The 22,559-nt window shown below is 41.9% G+C and overlaps 2 protein-coding genes across 5 annotated transcripts in view; one reads left to right on the top strand and one right to left on the bottom strand.

Moving 5' to 3' along the window:
* Positions 1 to 22,559, bottom strand: part of CLYBL (citramalyl-CoA lyase) — a 187,907-nt gene that overhangs the window by 100,534 nt on the left and 64,814 nt on the right. The gene's annotated exons all lie outside the window — the stretch shown is intronic.
* LOC310706045 (uncharacterized protein) overlaps positions 1 to 22,559 on the top strand; it is a 39,408-nt gene that overhangs the window by 5,343 nt on the left and 11,506 nt on the right. The window contains exons 3-4 of one of the 3 annotated variants that reach the window (XR_014525579.1): positions 1,363 to 1,494; positions 3,513 to 3,659. Coding sequence is in view for 1 of the 3 variants with exons in the window: in XM_083501392.1 (XP_083357518.1) it covers positions 3,513 to 3,591 (79 nt within the window). In the remaining 2 variants the exon portion in view is untranslated. Of the gene's footprint in view, positions 1 to 1,359; positions 1,495 to 3,512; positions 3,660 to 22,559 lie in introns of those variants that run through there. The other 2 variants (XR_014525580.1, XM_083501392.1) reach the window with 2 other exon arrangements.

Here is a 22,559-nt window from a genome sequence, read left to right as displayed (position 1 = left end):
CGGCTGAGAACCGTAAATTTTGCATGCACCCAAGCACCCTGCTCTACAGGTTGTTGCAGCCGCTGCTGCAGGGAACAGGCCTGCCCAACTTTTGTGACGCACTGAGCCAAAAGCAAGTCAGCAGCAATATATATGTGCTCATGGCCCCCTGGAGCCCAACAGAGCTCCCTGATTTTGCAATTGTGGTTGGACCTTTGACTGAGGATATCCAGGTTTAAATTCCCACTCAACCACTAAGGATGCTGGGTGACATTGGCCGCTCCCAAATCACTCTCTAGATGCCTAATCTGTTGTGAAAATAAGATTTGGCCTAAGGAAACAAGCGTGCTGTCCCGGGCTCCTTAGCAAACAAAATAAACAAATAAAACAAATAAAACTGTTAAGCAGCTAGCAAGGAGCATATGTTTATATTACTTACTATTTAATGCATTTCATAAATGTATACCCCACTTTTTGAGCAACTTCCTCCACAAAGCACCTTACACTCTCCAATAAAAAAACAACCCCACCCAATGACAAAATGTAAAAGTACATAATACAGTACAGCCAAAACAATAAACCAGCATAAAAAGTGAAGTACAAATATAGAATTTAAAAATGAAATACAGATCATAAAGAACATTTAAAACGTATACAAACAAGCAAGGAGTAAAACTGCAGAAGTAAAGTTTCAGAAATATCATGGGATTGTTAGGAAAAGTTTAAGAGAAAATTAAGTTTTTGACGGAAATAAGAAATTGTAACAATAAGCAAAAATTGTAACTACTGTATAAGCAAGAAATTCTGCTGGTGTTTTTTTAGCTCAGCTCTTAAGAATTACCAGCTGTGCCCCAAGATAAAAATAGAACGTGTGTATGTGTTATTGAGGAAATCCCACTGAATTCAATATGAACTCAATTCTAAGTTGACTTTTTAAAAACTGTGCTGTCGACCAATCATATTCAGGAAGAAATATGCGAGCAGGATATGATCAGTGGTGGCTGGTGCCCATTGGAACTGCTAGGGTAGAAGCAGAGAGGCCAACAGTAAAGGGAGTCAGAGACAATGACAGGCAGAACCCAAAAATTCTACTTTTCTTCCCATCATCCTCTCTGCTAAGTTGAAGAGACAACATGGAGACTAAGGAGGCTGACTCTGACAGCTAGGAGCCATTCGTTTATAAAATGCATAGCACCTTATTAAAAAATTGCTTGGAGGTGTGTTTTGTTTTGCTTTTATATCCAAGAGGTACGTAAATTTTGTTAATATAATATTTGAGCCCAACATTTTGTGTCAAAGGATTCGGTAATTTTTGGCAATTCACCTTGATTGTAACATACTGGCATAAGAACTCTGTAACATCTTGCGTTTCGGTTGCAGTAGGGGTGAAACAGTCCAAAAGCACAACCTGTTAAGGAAGATGATCAAGGAGGTGACATTTCCTGTGGTTCTTCAAGCCGTTCAGCTAAAGAACGAACTTCACCTTCCCTAACAATGTTTGAAAGGACAGAAAAGGTGACTGGCACTAAGCACATTTCAGAAGCTCAAATGTGGGGGTATTCAATGCAAGAGAATAGTTTTATTAACTTGCTTTTAGCGGTTATAATTTTGTGAAACATAGAACCATGCATACAGGTATTACTGTATGGAACATAATTAACACACTTCATTAAGTTTATCAAATATTTGAAACCATATGCTTTAGACCAAATGCATACATCTTTTAACCATTCTAATCTGCAAAAAGATGTCCGTTGCAGTAAGTGCTTTTAATTCTCAGTATGAAATATTGTCAGGTCAGCTTGAGACAGTAGTTAAAATTAACAAAAAGCACTGTAAGTGCAAGTTTAAAAGCAATAACAATAGCAACAATGATAACGGACAACAACAATCACTCCTTTTGTATGCTGACAGGCCTTTGTAGCTGTTTTTTTGTTTTTGTTTTAATAACCAGTCATTTTAATTATCTCTCTTGTTTTAATACTGTTTTTTGTTTTAATGTTGTACACTTCCTTGTATGCATGGTATGACTGGTGGAATAGAAATACTTTTATAAATAAAATAATATACAAGATAGGATAAACAGTTGCACAATGTTTTCAAATGTCACTGTAAATAAAATACAGTGAAAATGTAGTAGTTTAATAAGGTAATTTTCTGTATTTAGCTTACCTAAAGGTTTTAGCAAATGAATAATTTAGCAAAAGGTTTCACATCAGTTTGTACGATTATTAAATATGTATCTACAGGGCAATGTGTATCCCAAAAATACCAAACAAACAAACAAACAGGAATTTCTGGCATAAAAATTCAGTTTAAATCTATACACAGGAAAACCAGGGCAACCATCTTGTGGCAATGCAGATATGCTATTTGCTAGTTGCCATGATACGAAGAACCTGCATGGCACAAATGACAAAGGAATGCCTGCAGAACTGTAGAATTACAGACATTTGAAGTGCCACTGAACAATCCACCACAAGATTCAGTGCTATCCAATGATATAACCAATTTCTTACCCCTTTTCAGCTGAGCCCCATTTTTTACATGATGGCATATTTCACTAATGATATGCAGATCAATCTGTGTGTTTGAAAACCAGCAATACTAAAACTTAACAAGAGCAGCAGCAGCAACACATTTCTATATATAGGCTTGGATTCAAAGCTTTCTAGTAACTTCCACCCATTCAAGGTGCTCCAAGATTTCCACTGACTCTCCTCTACCGGAGAGTAGACACTTTGAAATTAAAGGACCTAAGTTACTCATGTCCATTCGTTTCAGTGGGTTTGCCAGGTAACACTGGATTCAATTCACTTAGCTTGACAAAGTGAGAAGACATCAGTGAGGAGGTGTCAAGAAAAAAGTGTAAGTTGAATCAAGGGTACAAAGATAAAGTTGCAAGTCAGGTCATCCACTATTTTGGAAAGTAAAGGAAGTAGGAAACTAGGATGACAGGAAAATCAGAGGGATTTAGAGAAGTGTTTTGAAAAGGGGTACAATCCTTAGAGCTTCAAATCTAAACATAGCTGATGTGGATGAAATTGTTTTTGTGCTAAACATATTTTTCCCCTCCACATAACCCTACTTTTGCTCTCCCTCTCTTATTCTCTTCACACTTTCCAGAAAAATGGAATAAAATAAAACCATACATGCAGTATAAAATATGACTTCTGTATAGTATAAAGCAGGAAGGTGAAGGAATCCAAAAAGCAGCTGCTTAAAATTAAATCATCATGTTTTCAAAAAATGTGTTAAATTCTAAAAGTTTCAATGTATTCAAGAAAAGGCCTGTTTAAACTATTCTCTATTATTTTTCACTGCTGACTGAGAGTTCAGCATGATCACCAGTACAATTTTAAAGAATATTCTCTCTCTTAGCCATTGTTACAGATAGAAGCAGGAATTAAGCACAGTCTTTTTGGCAGCTGAACTTGGATCAAAAAGACATTCATAACTCCTGCAGGGTTTTGCTTTCTTGGGTCATGGCAACTTTCACAAGGCTTCTTTCTACCCTTTACCTTTTTTCATAGACGATTATATCCCTGGTTAAAATCCAGACATTTACTGCCAGACAAGAACAAATTACTTTGACCAGGGACACTCCTGAAGGTAAAATTCTTCAGCAGCAGGTGGGTCTGACCCACAACCTTTGCCTGAGCTCTCTGGTTCATTAACTTGTAATTTCTCATACCAAAAGTGAAATATTTCCCCTCTGACTTGCAGGCTGATGTATTTATTCAGATTGGGAACAGTGTACCAGAACAGGGATGGCCAATATGGCGTCCTTCAGATGTTGTCAGACTCCCAACTCCTATCGGCCCCAGCAAGCATGGCCCAAGGTCAGGGATGATGGGAGTTGTCTAGCAAAAACTGCAGGGTACTACATTGGCTATCCCTGTCTCACTGGTACATGTTTTCCTGGTGTCTAAAATACAACTGGGTTGCCGTATGTCCGGAATTTCCTGGACATATCTGGAATACTGCAGTCGGAAGCAGTGTCCAAGCGGAAATCAGACATTTTGGCCAAAATGAAATACAAGGAAAGGGAGGTGGCTAACTCAACCTGACATGACTAAATGATGCTCCTGACTCTCAGACTGAGGCCGCCAGGAGGAAGCTTCTCAGTCCAGAAGGATTTCATGATCTAGTCTAATGTCATGACTCACCTCAAGAAGCAAAGAATCCACAGACATTGGTAAAAAGTGGTAGAGAAGGTAGCAAGTCTACCCAACCTCATAAAAGGTAAAGGACGGTTAAGTCCAGTCATAGGAGACTATGAGGTTGTGGTGCTAACCTCGCTTTTCAGGTCAAGGGAGGCAGCGTTTGTCCGCAGACAGCTTTCTGGGTCATGTGCCCAGCATGACTAAACCACTTCTGGTACAACAGGACACCATGATGGAAGCCAGAGTGCAAGGAAACACCATTTACCTTCCCGCCAGAGCCGTACCTATTTATCTACTTGCACTGGCGTGCCTTCAAATTGCTAGGTAGGCAGGAGCTGGGACAGAGCAATGGAAGCTCACGCCGCCGCGGCCCGGGGATTTGAACCGCCAACCTTCCAATCAGCAAGCCCAAGAGGCTCAGTGGTTTAGACCACAGCACCACCCACTCCCTACTCAGCCACATAACATCCCTATTTCCATTTTGCATTGGGGGGGGGTCTCTTTCTCCTTCCTTCATCCCAGTGGACCTTGTTGGAGTCTACTGCAATTTGCATTTGAATTCCAAAGAACTAGTGTTAAAGGAACAAAGGAAGCATGGATTTATCCAGTCACTCAACAGTGAAGGAATTCAACTGGCAATTCAGTCAAACGTTCTAGTGTGGTGTCAGAGCAATGATTCCCTAATGGTGGGTCATGGGTGCTGAGCCAGTTTGTTGGCAATGTGTGATGTACGAAGCTACTTATTGTAAATCATATGAGACTCGGGTAGCTGAGAAGGAAGTTCAATTTGACAGGAGGCCTCAAGCATTGTAGGTTATATAACCTCCAACGTTTCTCCAATGAAAACAGGGATGTCCTATTCCATCATCATCATCATCATCATCAACATCATCATTATCATCATCATTTTTATTTATTTATACCCCACCCATCTGACTGCATTGCCCCAGCCACTCTGGACAGCTTCCAGTATATATAAAACCATAATAAAACATTAACAAACTTCCCTATACAGGGCTGCCTTCAGGTATCTTCTAAAGGTTGTATAGTTACTTATCTCATTGGCTCAGGGGTCACATAACTCCATACCCTCCAACATTTCTCCAATGAGAACAGGGACATCCTAAGAAAAAACAGGACATTCTGGGATCAGATCAGAAACCAGGACGACTTCTATCAATCCGGGATTGTCCCTGGTGGAAAATAAGGACACTTGGAGGGTCTGAGGTTAGACAGGGCACTCCTTTGGTGAAGGCACTTCCTATGTCTATTAAGCAGAAATAGGGAAGCATATTGAAGATACTTGTTAATAGGGTGACCAGGTGCAAAAGAAGGCATTGTTTCTTTACAGCTATGTAAAATAATAATAATAATAATAATAATAATAATAATAATAATAATAATAATAATAATAATAATAATTTGAATTTATATACCACCCTATATCCGGGGGTCTCAGGGCGGTTCACAAAACAGATATTTCATGGTCAAACCTGGGCATATGTGATTGGCTCTCCCAATTTTTATTTAAATGCAATCATAGGACACTCTGGTTTTGACTGGAGGACAGGTGAATTAACCCTTTCCCCCTCTGTTCAAAATACACCTGTATGGTATCTCCCTCCATTAGTGTATTAGTAGCTTCAGGGTGGGGGGTGCAGTTTTGATTGGGAAAACGGGATAACCACACCCCTCCCACAGCACCATTGCTTCAGTGAAAAGCAGAGCTTCCACAGCTGCTTTTCAGTTCAACCCACAAAAAAACATGCACCGAATAATTTTGGGATGTTCTGCTCATGGATCCCCAGGGGTCTAATGGGGCTTCTCAGATGTGCTGCTTATTCCAAAAGGCTGGGGAAAGCTGCTGTACTCGTCATCCCTTCTTCTGCCCAATGGGATGGAAGGAATCAAGCAGAGGTTGAATAGTCATCGGTTGGGGATGCCTAGTTCTAGATTTCCTTCACCAAGAAGATTTGGATTTCCTGCACCAAGTCAATAATTCTATGACTATCACAAGAGCTCTGCCTTCCTTTGTACCCAGTCACCCTACTTGTGTGACTCCCAGCCAATGTCTCCCACTTTCCAGTTGAAGAACTGCCTTGTTTTAATTTTTACGATGCACTTAAAAAAAACCCCTAGATCGTAGGGTTTGCCTCAACTGGTGATAAATCTTAACCTTCCTAGCATGGAAATATTATACCCAGACTTTTGTTATATGCTTTCTCTTCTCCCTTTTCCTAAACTGAAAACCACTGGCTTGAGAACGAAAACTTCCTCCAATATACACACATAAGGAATCAATTAGCTTGCAAAAACATGGCAGAACCACATTTGATTTCTTTTCTTCCAGATAAGTAGAAAGCTTTAATGACAGTCACATATAAGGAATAATAAAGTGTATTTATAGCATTGCATGGTCCCTTGACATAATTGTTGTTTAGAGAGGCATGTAATGTGGTCATGCAAAAGATTGGTTTCACTTTTTGTGGAGGTTTTGTGGTTGCAATATCCATGTCTTTGGATCATAACATGTAATCTGATCAATGATCTGATATACATTCCCAAAACCAGAAGGGAGGAAAAACTGCTTGCCTTTGGTTATATATATATTTTAAAAAATATTAAACCTTTCAGCAGTTTCAGACATTTCAATTTTTTAAAAAAGGTTAGAAGCTATCACAACAATTTCTTGTAATTAAGTGATTACTAGTTATTTCTTATTTTTAGTTTGAATGCTATCAAAAACTACATCTCATACCTCAAATTCTTCTTTTATTAACTTGGAAGCAAGTTGCACTGGTGGTTTTGACCAATGAAACATTCAGTAAACATGCTTAGGATTGACATCCTCTATATCTAAGCTTGCATCTGTTATCTTGTTCTGCAGCATGATATATAACTCCCCCATCCAAGAAAAACCCACCCTTGGCTATTTAAAATGAGGTCCTGCCAATTTCCTCGCTTTTCCCAAGATAAGCAGAGTTTAAGACATAACAAGATGGGTCAGTCTCTGTTGCTTTGGAGTATCTGGAGTCTGCCAAGCCATAGGCAAGTGCTATCTTATTCCCAAGTGTTACCTATGCAGATGTTTCAAAGTGACCTGCTTTGCTCCAGCAATTATGTAGCACAACTGTGCAGTCCAGATACAGCTTCCAGATGGGCATGTTGAGATCCTTTTCTGCTATTAAATATGGACCGTTTCTGATTATCAGCCAACACCGTTGTGAAAGATGTTGTGAAATCTGCAAGCAAGGAAAACCTGGCGGAAGACATCTTCCAAATACAAGCAAAGTCAATAAAACCGGAGTTCCGTAAACTTTTCTGCAAAATCATTCACCATAGCTATCAAATTATATTTTGATAGGTTTGAATTATTTATTTCATTTATTAAATTTGTATAGAACCCTTCCTCCAAAGATCACAGGGCGGTTCACATTAAAGTGCAAAATGCAAAAACATTTGAGATTTATAATTCTATTTAAAAAAAAGCTTTAGATTCCACGTATATATTTTTACGATCGATAACACGCATAAATCTTCATGGTAACCTTTGAAACCAGACATGAGGAAGCTGTGGTCCTCCAGAGGCCGGGACTCCCAACACCCATAGTGTGCCAGTGGTCAGAGATAATGGGAGTTGGTAGTCCAAATTTTGCAGGGTCACAGATTCCTCATACTTGCTATAATCAGATGCTTCATATCTACCTGGAATCAAAACTGGGAAGCTCTGTTGACATAATGGATGAAGATGGAAACTAAGATGGGGGCTTCTGATTAGAACCATTAAAATAAATAAATACTCAAACTGAACACCATGGAATTTTGCTTTCATGAATAGTTTTTTATGCTTTAGTAATCTTATTTTGGAAAATGTCTGAGCACTTCGAGACTAAGTAAGTGAACTTGATAGGTGCATAGTGTATGGGGGAAAAGGATATAATGATGTCAGTGTCCCCTTATTCCTATGCTAGGAATTGGGGAGGTTGCTTTACCACTCATTCGCTCCACTAAGATGCATTTTCTCCATAAAAACATATTTGCACATAAAGACCCCAATTCAGGTAAAGTTAGTTATGTTATGTCCCCTTTAAACGAAGAGGAAACCAGCAGCCTCCTTTACAGAAGCTGATGGAGAAGCTTCTCGACTCGTAGTTGAAAACTATTTATTCAAATTTCTGTCATATATTACAATTGAAACTTGTTAAAAAAAAAACCACACGTTTCAGTATGGACAACTCCTTGTTTTGGATTCCAGTTGCTTTTGTTCATTCCCATTCTCCTCAGTTTTCTGCCCCCCCCCAAAAAAAAAATTCCAAGCCCACTAAACATGCTGGGTTGTTTTTTTTTTGGAAATTTTCCTCTGAAATAATTCCTTTACTTCCGGAAACCTCAAAAGTTCCCCAAGCCCCCCGATATTCTTGTGCATGGCATTTTGACAACAATAGGACTGTCATTCACAGTAGGAACATCAGATACAGGGGGAATGATAGCAGAATTTAGGCTAGGTTGCCATATAGTCTCCCCTCATTCTATTACCGTATTTTTCCGTGTATAAGACAATATTTTCCACCAAACTTTTTAAGTTTAAGATCGGGGGTCATCTTATACAGTGGTACCTCCAGTTACAAACAGGATCTGTTCCGGAGGCCCAGCTGTATCCCAAAGATTTCGTAACTGGAGGACCGCTTCTGCACACACGCGAGCGGCAAACCCATTTCCGGATTTGCTGCGTTCACAACCCGAAGATTACATTACCCGAAGGTAATGTAACCCGAGGGTCCACTGTACACGGAATGTTGCAATTAAATATATAAATAAATACATGCCACCATCCATATTCTTTCCCCCCAGCCTCCCCTCACTGTTGGCTTCATGAAAAAACCCTGGTCTGGTACTCCCCAAAGAAGCCCCCACTCTGGACATTGTCCCTTCCACCCGGTTCCCTCAGCCGCCCCCGGATACCTAGACCCCCTATTCCCCAAGTACACTCACTCAGGCAGCTCTGGCAGTCGGAGATCCTCACAGCGGGAGAAATCCGCTCCGGCGCGTGGGGTGGGGTGAGCCACCCATAGGGGCGGGGTGCACTGCGGGGCCTCCGGAGTCTGCCTGCCTCCTCCCACTCAACTGTTAGATTTCTGTTATGCTACTGTGCAGTTTTTGGAGTCACAAGACTCTGTTTACATTCCAGACTGTTGGAAGTCTCACGGGATGTGGGAGACGGATGTTGATGTTACTGGTTTCCTGTTTCTTTGTGCTAGTTGTTCACTGCCTCTCACAGAGAGCAGATGCATATTTTTTTTCTGTCCTGCGTAGTTAGAAATAAACGTAGCGATGTAGCACATATTTTTCTCTCCTTCTGCTGCTGTTTGGATACTCTGCGTAATGGGAGCATGCCTGAAGCCTCATCAAAGGCTTAGGTCGTAAATCACCGTCAGAGCAGAGGTCGATGGATTCCGAAGATACGACAAGGAGGAGAGCTATTACAGCTCGGTCGTATGCAAGTTCTGACATTAACCACCCTACAGCTGGGGGGGGGGGAGGCAGCGGGCGGACTGTTTGGGCCCAAGGGGCAGAGTGCAGTTCGCTCCCCTGGATGTTTGAGAGTGGAGCAGAAAAATGCAATTTGATTTCTGCAGCATACGAATTCCCTCTTAAAGGGTTCTTTAACTTTGATTCTTGTATTGCGGCACCGACCAGTTCCCAGCCGTCAGGGACACGCTCTCATTCCAGCTCAGCTGCCCAGCTCCGCGTCAGTGCCGCCGCCGCTCCAGTTCTTATACTGCATGTTATAATAATGCTGACTAGCCCAAAAATAATAATAAAATTACTTAATGTAATTACGATACTAATGTTGTTCTGTTTGATGTTTAAATATATGGTACTAAATATAACGGTGTTTTCAATATTTAATAAAATATCAAAGTTGTTCAGTTTGGTGTTTAAAATATTTATTTCTTAATTTTGGGCTCAAAAAATAGGGGCTGTCTTATACATGGGGGCGTCTTATACAAGGAAAAATACGGCATTTAAGCACCTCCTTTCCCCAAAAAATAAATACAATAAATTGCAATCATATTATACGCGACAATTTTGGAGAAAAGCCCACAGAACTCTTTCCAGAAAACATGTGTTGGATTGCATCGTCAGTGTAGCAGAGCAAACTACACTGTAATGCTAAATGTGTTTCTTTGTGTGATTCTTTTGAGAAATGCAAACAGCAGCTGCAGGAGCCCCAATCAGGACTGAGATGGGGCTGTTTAACCCTTTCTCCCCTGCCATTAAAGGTAAAGGGACCCCTGACCATTAGGTCCAGTCGTGGCCGACTCTGGGGTTGCGGCGCTCATCTCGCTTTATTGGCCGAGGGAGCCGGCGTACAGCTTCCAGGTCATGTGGCCAGCATGACTAAGCCACTTCTGGCGAACCAGAGCAGCGCACGGAAACGCTGTTTACCTTCCCGCCGGAGTGGTACCTATTGATCTACTTGCACTTTGACATTACCCTAATAAAAAATCCACTTCTCAATGCTGCCCTTTGTACTGGCAGGGGAGAAACATCACAGCGCATGGCCCTAAGAGTCTGAGATGTGAACCTGGAAGCCCTTGAAACAAATTTCACCTAGACCGTGAATTTATTAGGTAGTCTTAAACAACCCGTTATCACTCAACCTTCCTCAACCTATGACCGACCCTATAAGAGTTGTAGGGATTAACATACGCAACATGAAAGCACTAAATAATAAATGATACATATCAGTATCTTTTACACAGTATCCAATCATATCCATAGCTGAGCAAGGTAAGAGCCATTTAAAAACTGGGTGAATTTGAATATTTTATCACCGTACAAAGGTGCCGTGTTAATTAAAGTCACATATTGCTCTTCTGCAGCACGCCTTCATCAGCGCAGAAACGCAGAGGCTTCTAAAATGCCAGTTTCAGAGACCATCAGGGTTATATTCTGAGTGGCACGTTTCTAAACAGTTAATCACTGATTTGAATATATGTCAACACATTCTGCTGGAGTGCTATAAAACGTGTCAACAGCAAAAAGAAAAAAATAAGAAAAAAATTGGTGACACACTTGGGACACAGAGTTTTTGTGCTGACACACCGTAATATAATATTTTTTTTGGAAAAATTATCATCTGTTTAGCTATAAGCAACAATTAATCTTTTCAGTCATAAATACAGTGTTTTAAATTACACCTACAGAAGCAAAAACACACCCAAAGTGCTATTTAATCTTACTTTCATTGCCTTTCTGGCCCTGCCGATTTAAAAATTCCTAAAATGCAGCACGCAATAAATTTTGCAATTAGGAGAAAAACGTGAGCTATCAATATTTATTTCCCCTTTCCTCAGTTAATAAAATTACTTAACTCTGAACCTCTAAGTGAAAAGAAATCCTGGGAGCACTGCAAGCCTCAGAGGATTAATTTCGCTTCCATGAAATGACATTTTATTCCCGAATCATTTAACCTCTGACTTTTCATAACTAGACATTCAGCCCTTGAACTGTGATTTAGTGACGCAACTCAAAGGTGACAGAACAGTCCTGTCATGTATGTGATATTAACAGCTTTCTCTTCCACCTCCCCACGCAAGCAGATGATGAAGACCTGATGACTGAAACTTAGTTTTTAATTATTTTTTAAGGAAAGTTTTTTACATCCCACAATGGATTATTGGAATTTCCTTGTAGAATCAGCTTATAGGAACCCTAAAATATGCACAAATTACATCTGCACATGTTTGTTGTCCCATTACTGTTACACCGCTCCCTTTCTTTTATCTTTTCCCTGTGTTATGGTCAATGTTTTGGGGCAGGGGCCTGTCCTTCTTAAATTTCATTTTGCTTATCTTACTCGGTGAAGTGCCATAGACATGGATAACCCTATATAAATACTAAATAATTCTTGTTCTGTTTTAACGAGGGTAAAAGAAATATGTAAAACACAACACAACAACGATGCAAAATCATCCGCATTCATTGGTCAGCACCACTTATTTAACCACTAAAAACGCAAAAGACATATCAACCCAATTGGCTAGGAAAAAACATCATCATTCACCTTGGGGTCTCTAATTTCAGTGGCGCCAAAATTCAGGTCCCCCCCAGCCTGTCTCGCTTCATTTTAAATACAGTGGTACCTCCGGTTGCGGACGGGATCCGTTCCAGAGCTCTGGTCAGATCCCAAGGTTTCCGCAACCAGTGGGACCACTTCTGCACATGCACGCGCGGCAAAACATTTCCGGGTTTGCCGCTTTCGCAATCCGAATTTTACATTACCCAAGGGTAACGTAAGGACAGATCGTGAAGCTGAGGCTCCAATACTTTGGCCACCTCATGAGAAGAGAAGATTCCCTGGAAAAGACCCTGATATTGGGAAAGATGGAAGGCACAAGGAGAAGGGGACAACAGAGGACAAGATGGTTGGATAGTGTTCTCGAAGCTACCAGCATGAGTTTGACCAAATTGCGGGAGGCAGTGGAAGACAGGAGTGCCTGGCGTGCTCTGGTCCATGGGGTCACGAAGAGTCGGACACGACTAAATGACTAAACAACAACAACGTAAGGCAAGGTGCTACTGTAATAGTTGCATCCAAACCGCTAAATCCACCTCTGTATCATGTGACTATTTCAGTCATCAATGTTTGATTTGCCTCGGCAGAACACACATAAAATGCCCTGAACCGATTAGTCAGGTTGATTTGTCAATCTCTTATCCTGCCCACTTTGACACTGGTTTGTATCCAAAAGCAGGCCCTCCAAGTGTCCCTATATTCCAGGGACAGTCCTGGATTTACATATGGTGTCCTGGTTTCTGATCTGATCCCGGAACGTCCTGCATTTCCTTAGGACGTCCCTATTTTCACTGGAGAAATGTTGGAGGGTATGGAGTTATGCAACCTCCTGGCCAAGAAGGTAAATTCTGTATAGTTTTATTATGTTTTTATGTATGTTAGAAGCCACCCAGAGTGGCTGGGGCAATCCAGTCAGTTGGGCGGGGTATAAATAATGAAATTATTATGATTAGGGCTATAGAATAGGACAACCCTATTTTCATTGGAGAAATCTTGGGAGGGTGTGCGAAAGTGGTTTTGCCTTAGCAGTAAGTGTTTTAAGGCACCTATTTTTCAATGATCTGGCCCTATAGCCACCTGTGCTATTATCCTGTTTTGACAGTTCCTCGAGCTTCAGGGGCAGGTTCGGGAGGGCAGAGACATGGGGCTTAAGCAAGTAACTGGGAAATCAGCAAAAACTGGCTGCCCAGACTTTTCCAATCAGAACTACATTCTGCTAAGACACAGAGCCATCATAGATGCAACCCACTGTTTGCCCAGTTCCTTTCCCTGGGATTTGAACGACTGTATTCCTTCCTCTGTGGGACACAGGTGGCGCTGTGGGTTAAACCACAGAGCCTAGGACTTGCCGATCAGAAGGTCGGCGGTTCGAATCCCCGCAACGGGGTGAGCATCCCGTTGCTCGGTCCCTGCTCCTGCCAACCTAGCAGTTCGAAAGCACGTCAAAGTGCAAGTAGATAAATAGGTACCCCTCCGGTGGGAAGGTAAATGGCGTTTCTGTGCACTGCTCTGGTTCGCCAGAGCAGTGCACATTCTCTCCTGACTGGGCCACAGGGCTTCGTATTCTCCCCACCTTCCACCATTTCTGGGAGAAGCGAACAAATGAAGCAAGTGTTTTACCTCACAATGTCGGGGAGTATGACTTTGGCCTGTTTCCAGCTCCCCTCGGCAAACCCACCGAACTAGATTGTGTTAACATAGCAATTTAGATAAAGCAATGGACTTTGGTGAGGAAAACCGTGGTTGCTTGAACTGAAGTGGAACCAGGGATGCCAACCTGAATAAAATATTGCGAGAGGAGGCAGGCAAGCCCCACCCTACGTAATCAATCACATGATGCAGTGCGCACACACCATTTTAATGGCAATGCCAATCAACTTTTTTGGGGGGTGGCCCCCTCAAATATTTTATTTGGGGAGAAGAAATGGAACGTCAGCCCCTAGGAGTTGGCTCCTATGAGTGGAACTATAAATTAACTTTCCCTTTTTCCTGTTGAGTAGTTGTAGGAGGTATGCTCTGAAATGAATCACTTTGAGAAAGATCCAGTACTTTAAATGGGAACCTTGAGGCCTTATTCCCTCAAGAGAAACGCTTCGGGGACCACATGCTGTGAGACAGGCCAGGGCTACAAGCATACACTTTTCATCCTCCCTAAATCCAGTGCTATTTTTCTAGAAAAAGTGGTGCTGGAACTCACCATGAACATCTCCTTCATGCTCTTAGAATGGCCATGGCGCACACCTGAAGGGGCCTGGAACTGAGTTCCGTTGAGTTGTGGCTGAAAAAAAATGTCCTGCCTAAATCCATAGTCTCTTTAGCTGTATTCAGGCAGTCACCAGAACAGTGGAAGACCTAGATGGGGCCAGAGCAAAGACGCATGCACCAGCTCCTTAGATCCTTGCATAATTTTCAATGCATTTGTAAAGGCTGTTTTTTCAATGTGCTTAGAAACTGTCCCTTTGATTGAAACCCCCTGATAAACCGGGGTTCCTGCATCCAGGGAGATTTTGAAGCGTGCTCATTTGAACACATTTGGAAAACCCTCCAGACCTAACTGCATGAAGATCTGAAGAGCAGTCAACATGACCGGAGAAGTTAAGGCCGGTGGGGGCTTGTGTCATACCCTCCAACATTTCTCTGATGAAAACAGAGACAGCCTGAGGAAAAAACGGGACATTCTGGGATCAAATCAGAAACCGGGATGGCTTCTTTAAATAGGGGCACTTGGAGGGTCTGTAATGTATTGGTGCCCCCCCAGCCCCCAATTTAAATCTTCACATGTTCATGCAAATGACTGCACACAGCTTTTATCTCTTAAGAAGCTTGAGAGCAAGAAAGTGTGGGTGCTGCAATGATCTTGACAGATCTTTCTTAAATTCATCCATCAATCTATCCTCACACTTCATCTACTCATACACCCCCACACCCTTCTTTCCATATTTTCTCTTTCACCCCAATTCAGCTGTTAACGGGAAAATCCGAGGGCTCCCTTGGACAAAAAACAAAGACACCAACCAGGATTACTTGGAGCAAAACAGCAGCCTGTAGGCTTGGCCTTTATTGATCTGTTGCAACAGGGTGCTCCCCTCACCTGCAGGAGAGAGGAGAGACCCAGGAAAATGGTGTGCAAGGCCTTATAAAGACTTTTGAAATTGCCACCCTGTAGATCAAGACCACCCCCAGAAACATCACACCTACATCACAGAAAAGGCGGTCTAAAACAGAACATTTGAATATTGATTATCTCCTGTTGTTGTTTATCTCCTGTCTGGCAGGTTACTTGATTGGATTGCCTGGGGAGCCTGGCCATTCTTTTGTAGTGATAGATACTTAGTTCCTGGGCCATGTCACAGGCTCACACCCTATTCAAACACAGACATACCCTTAAGACAGGATTTGTGAAGGAAAAGACAATGGGGAGGCTTTTCCAGTTTGACCTTGCAGAGAAAACATTTGCTCAGTTTAGGAATCAAAATGGTTCCAGGTTGGCCTTCCTGTGCTGATCTATGTATGTGCTTGGTTGGTACACTTATGAACATTACCATATATTTAAGACCATAAAATTCTTATCACAAGCAATTCAGCTTAGGGAACTATTATTGCAAGTGGGAGCTTTCCCCCATTATGCCTGAATGCTATGATGTAGGAGACGGGCTCATGGGGATGAGAGCACATGGTAAGGTTATAAATTGTTACGTGATCCTGTGAGCCAGAAGAGGTGCATATTTTGCATATATCCTACCTTCTCTTAGCATCCCTGCATGCAGGCCAAGAACAAGGGCAGAATCCAATTGAACAGCTCCACTAGCGCAAGCACCTTGGGCTGCGAAATGGAACTTCTCCTCCCTCTCTTCTTCCTGCACACCTCTCCTAAAGCTCTTGCGAGTTTCCCTCCAGCCCTCTGGAGCAGAATTTGGGGGCACACAGGGAGAGAAGAGTGAGAGGAAGTTACCTTGTGCAGGCCAAAGTGCTAACACTAGCAGAATTGTTTAGCTGAATGCTGCCTAAGATCTTTCCCTGCTGTAAGCATAGGCATCTTTCAATTAATTAACTAAAACCGAGTCAAAACCAGTGCTGAAATTACAGTTGCGGAAAGGCCAGCAGTTACAGTACTATGCTGCCGGCATGTCAAGGCAGAAACAACCAATTGCAAAACATGATCTCAGTTACTATGCTCACATTATTGGGTGTTTCCTCCCCCCCCCCCCCCCGCTTACACAGATTTCGCTTCCATGCAGGAAAATATGTGTTCAATGTCTATACATACAGAGACCATAATCCCACTGTCTAAAATTAGATCATAAGACTTTTGTACCTGGCCTAATAATATTAACAGTAATAATGAAAACAAGGTGTGTGAAAAAGGCGCACGAGTCACTTTTGCTGCATGCATGTGTGATGTAAAGACATAATCACTGTGTTTTTCGCTCTATAAGATGCACTTTTCCCGTCCTAAAAAGTAAGGGGAAATGTGTGTGCGTCTTATGGGGCAAATGCAGGTGGGAGGCTCTGCTCAGCTGGCCTTCTCCCTCCTCGGGGAAAAGCCCCCAAGAGCACACACTCCGCATGCTCTTTAAAGGGAGCACGGCTCTTGGGGGAGCCTTAGCCACACGCAGCCTCTCCTGGGCAGGGGATGAAGGCTCCCCTTGACCGGAAGATGCTGCGCGCGGCTATCCCATAAGCCAGGACAGCAAGTGGGGATCACTGCGCAGCGGTCCCGCTTGCTGTCCTGGCTTCTGGGATTCAGAATTTTTTTTCTTCTTGTTTTCCTCTTCAAAAAACTAGGTGCATTTTATGGTCTGGTGCGTCTTATAGAGCGAAAAATACGGTAGCTATTTACCTCTGGGTTGCCTCTGGTCAAAGAGCTGCTCGGGCCTTTTCTGGCACCAGTTTAGCTATCCAGGTAGCATTCTAATTTCCATGACAAACTAGATTTCCCTACAACAAACTAGGTTTGTTACAAGATAACTGTTCTCTCTCTCTCTCTCTAATTCAACATACTTTGACTCTTACGGAACAACCACAACTTTTATGGAATGCAACTATCTTGTGATATATCCCCCTCCCAATAAGCTGAGAAACATGAAATCAAAGAATCACAGACAAAACAGGTTGAAGAGCAGAAGCAGCAATCCCCAGTTGCACTGATTATCATAAAAGGTAATAATGTTTGGTGTGTATGTGGGACATTAAAACAAACAAAAAACAAAAAAAAACCCCAAACTCTTAAAATGTGTTTAATTAAAGGGAGATCCTCACAGCATGAAATGGGGGCACGTGTTCCTGGAAAAGCAATTTTAATTTTATAGCATGCTCTTAACTAATTACAACATCAAGCTTGGGAGTTGTGGTTAGAAAAAGAGACATGGGAGAGATGGCTGTACTCAGAAGAGAAATTATGTTTGTACATGGAACTGTGTGTGTGTGGTGGTGGGGGGGGGTGTGAGTGGAAATCTTGGGCTAACACAAATGTGCTAAGTGAACACTTCCACAGCGACGCTGTTCGATGGATGGCTGTATGGATGCTCAGTGGATGACACTTTGCCCCTTGCTTCATGGCGGAAGCATGGAAAAATGACGGCCATCTGTTGTTATATTTGCAGAGATCCCCATCCTTTATCACCAGGAAATTAATATCAATGCCGCTCCTGCGGAAGCTACAAGAAACTGATTGTTTGGATTAGGCATTTTCAAGGAAGCCAAACCAAAGCAGCAATGGGATGTGTGTGTGTGTGCTTGTGTTCTTCTGCTTGCCTACACATTCCAATTTTAATTCAAGAGTACTGTAGGATATGAAGAGAGGTGACTAATGCCAGGAGGGAAGAAAGCCCTGGAATGACAAATGAAGTATTCACAATGCGCAGGAAGAGGTCTAAAATAACCTAGTGTGGGTTTTACCTAAACTGGGTTTAGCTTCCTACCAGTTACCTTAAAACAAACACACACACACACACACACACACACACACACACACACCTCCATTAACATTTCTTTTGTGGCAGCCTCTGCTGAGAACCTATTGTAAATTTGGGCAATTAGGACTTTTGTTCCATCAGTCCCTCCCCTCAGTCAATACTATAGCATCAAAGGATGCTGATTCAGTGTTGGCTGGCTACAGCTCTAAAATCCAAACTAAAAAAAATATGTTAGAATTCACCACTGTTGTCTGTGTAAAGGATTTTTTTCTTCTTCAAAAAAGCAATAATTAAAAAAATTGCTGTTTCAGGCTTGTAAAGTTCTTAAAATAATCGGTTTTAAACCTCCCACACAATACTCACAAGTGAGATCACAGTAATAGACTCCAGTATAAGGTGGCTGTCTCCCTCTAAATCCAAACTAAATACATGTTAGAAATCGTTACCACAGTATGTCAAAGGCCAACCAGAGCTATTATCGGGGAAATGCAGCTTTGGGTTTCTTGGGTTCTGAAAATAATCTTCTTTAAAGCTTCCGCATTAGTCAAGGCATGGTCGTTCATAATATTTCACAAAAATATAATAAAAGCAGGAAAATCCGGAGCCTCAGAGCCAGTTTCTACAATGAACGGAATCAAGTGATAAAGCTTATCCTAGAGACTGTACCATTTCAGGCTACAGGAGGAAGGTTGAAGGGTTGACTTGCTCCCCTCTGGGAGGAAAAAAAAATCCCTGGCCATAATACTGGCATTTCAAAAAGAAAACTAGACTGAACCATTATCCTGGGCATGCTAGTTTGCTGTATCCAGGTATTTATTGATTTTATGAGACTGCATTCAAATATTCAACCTCCAACTTGCAGCAATTATCTCTGCACAACAGAGCATGGTTTGGAATGACTAGACAAATGGCAGCATTTACTCCAGGGGCTGGCTCTTTGCCTCGTGTGGGCCGTAGGAAGGGGGCAGAATAGGCAGCCAGCAACCTAAATGTAGGGCCCAACTACTTCCTGGCCCTGAATGGGGTAACTGTGTCCCCGAAGGATCAGGTGCACAGCCTGGGAGTCATTTTGGACTCACAGCTGTCCATGGAGGCGCAGGTTAAGTCTGTATCCAGTGCAGCTGTCTACCAGTTCTACCTGTTATGCAGGCTGAGACCCTACCTGCCTGTGGACTATCTCACCAGATTGTGCATGCTCTAGTTATCTCCCACTTGGACTACTGCAATGCGCTCTATATGGGGCTACCTTTGAAGGTGACCCGGAAACTACAACTAACCAAAATGCGGCAGCTAGACTGGTGACTGGGAGCGGCTGCCGAGACCACAGAGCGGCTGCCGAGACCACCTACTCGGCCCAGTATACTTGAAGGAGCGTCTCCACCCCCATCGTTCTGCCCGGACGCTGAGGTCCAGTGCCGAGGGCCTTTTGGCGGTTCCATCATTGCGAGAAGCAAAGCAACAGGAAACCAGGCAGAGGGCCTTCTCGGTAGTGGCGCCCGCCCTGTGGAACGCCCTCCCATCAGATGTCAAAGAGATAAAAAACTACCTGACATTCAGAAGACATCTTAAGGCAGCCCTGTTCAGGGAAGTTTTTAATGTGTGACATCTTAGTGTATTTTTGGTCTTTGTGGAAGCCGCCCAGAGTGGCTGGGGAAACCCAGCCAGATGTGCAGGGTACAAATAATAAATTATTATTATTATTATTATTATTATTATTATTATTATTATTATTCCTAGCAAGTCTAGACCAGAAAAATGGCTGACATGTGAGGGGAAGGGAAAAGGAGGAGTGCCTGTTCAGGATGTGTAAGCCTTACGCCACGAGCTCCAGCATATCAAAATAATTCATCAGAGCCGAATAAGTATGCCACAGTAATGATGTACAAGTTGCCCTTCAGACGCTGCGTGGACTACACCACCTACATCAGGAAGACAGATTCAGAAGATGGTCGTGCTAACTAAAAGCAACAGCAACAGGCCAAATGCAAGTGGAAGAATATATTTTGGTTCCCACCACTCTGCCCTGCCCTAAACACAGAAGGAATATATCAGAAACATGTGATTTGGTTTTAAGTAGCATCTACTCTACTAAAGCAGAAAGGATCTGCTCTGGAGAAATTGCACTATAAACCTTGCAATTTTACAAGCAAAGTTTATATTAATTCTTTAGAAGCCCTTTGTGCTTATAGTTTCAGACAGAGTCTAAAATACACCAAATAAATATCAGCACAAAATTGCATGCAGCTGCTAGATAGTCTAAGCATTCCCAAACCATTATAATAAACATAGCGGGCCCAGGGCAATAACCCCATCAACCCACAAAGAAGTCTCCATCCAATTCTGTCTTGTCCTACAAGCTGTGCAAAATTAAACTGCTGCTAAGTTACTTGTAAAAATTTAAAAAACTGAGACTACAATACTTTTTTAAAAACACAACAACAACCCACTCTTAATAGCTTAAAAGAAATCAACGGTTTGAGAAGACAGGTTTTGGGGGGTTTTTTGTAGGAGTAAATGAAATAAATAAAAATAGCCACCATAGAACAGGAAATGAATTCAAAATACAGAAGAAAACATGGAAGGGGCTTCAACGGAGAAGTTGAGTGCCTCTCCTCCAAGAAGATGTTTGCTTATTTGACTTACAGTGGTTAGAATAACAAAAAGAGCACATATCTAACACCCAAAAATGCCCTTCTAGGAGCTAAGTAGGTGGCAGGATCAAAGAAAACCCTTCTCCCAAGAAAGGAAATTGAGAGAAGGCTTCTGAACACATGTTTCTGAAAGGAGGCTATAAAATGCCTAAATGCTCCCGAATACTGTGAATGTTCAAGGAGTCATAAGCAGTGTGTTCAATACAAAGTAAGCCTTATTCGACCTCATGTTGGAATCCTTCCTTAGCCATGGGACTTAAAAGTCTCCCCCCTTTCCCGTCTCTCCTGACCTTCTCTCACCTGCTCTACCGACTCAGCTATCCTGTAGAACCTTAAACGGCTGCAAAGATTTTGGCAGCTAAAGTTCCAAAAATGACGCAAAAAAGTACATGGAACTTCCCATGCCCTTTTTTTGTAAGTGGATGCATAAATCACCTTTACTTAAGTGTTTCACAACAGATAAGAGTATTGTGTTCGTTACAGTGGTACCTCGGGTTAAGTACTTAATTCGTTCCGGAGGTCCGTGCTTAACCTGAAACTGTTCTTAACCTGAAGCACCGCTGGAGCACGATTTCTGTTCTCATCCTGAAGCAAAGTTCTTAACCCGAGGTACTATTTCTGGGTTAGCAGAGTCTGTAACCTGAAGCGTATGTAACCCGAGGTACCACTGTATTTTGAGTTCTTCTTGCTGCCTGCTCTTTTACTCTGAAAATCTTAGAGAGCAACACTTTCTTGGCTTCCCCAATCTGATGGTGTCACATTCCTGCACACCCAACTGTGACTTTAGCCAATAAAGTAATAGCAATGACTGACATTTTTAAAAAGCAGGTGTAGCCAGTTAGACAAGGATAAAACTAGAGAGACACACTCATTCTCTATACTCTTGGTTTGTTGTTAAACATTTTCTGCTGCATTTCCCCCCTGCTCCATAGAAAACAGTTCAGGTCTTCAAGATTTTAGTGTAACGGTAACTGGGGAATAGTGTATCAACTCAAAAACAAAAGGTAGCGACAAAGACAGGAGCTCTTGATTTATCTTGCTCATGTTTTGAAGAGGAGATAAAGTATCCCAAAGGGAAATGGTAACTATTTCATGCTTTGAACATGTGCAGTCATCGAGAGAACTATTGCATGGGGTATTTTTTTCTACTATGCTGGAGCTTAGAAGGCTGGAATGGTCTTCCTCATTTCTCAATTACCTCCTTACTACAATTTAATTTACTGGTTATGAATGAACATTATTTGTCATGATGTCTAATATTAGGCAACTATCGCCATCTTTTACTATCAGGCCACATATATCCATTTCCTTCACCTTCCTTCATACAATTCTCACTACAGAGAAGTTCTATTGGGGAAAAACCTACAACTAGGGTTGCTGGACATATGGCAGCCCTATGTAAATAGAAGCTAGTAGCTTGCTTTCCTCTTAATACCTGTTCTAACTGTTTATTTTTTTTTATTTTAAAAAATGCATTTTATTGAAACTGAGTCATAATTCACACTGGGCTGGTTTGCCAAATAATAAAGTCCAGGTACTAAATAGACACCATATATTTCTATAACATAAGTATGAAAGAAAAACAACTTGATGAAGAATCAATCTATGGCCTATAGGATATACAATAAAAACCCAACACTCTTACGGGGCTTCACAACCCTAAAATACAGACAAATGCAGTATCACATCAATGTATTCTGAAACATCTAGCTGTGATGCCTGGATACATCTTTCAAATTCTGACTGCACCACAGCAAATAAATAC

The sequence above is a fragment of the Podarcis liolepis genome (assembly GCF_965112155.1).
Source record: "Podarcis liolepis genome assembly, chromosome: 4".
NCBI classification, from domain to species: Eukaryota; Metazoa; Chordata; class Lepidosauria; order Squamata; family Lacertidae; genus Podarcis; species Podarcis liolepis.
This window is presented reverse-complemented; position numbering and strand designations above follow the sequence as displayed.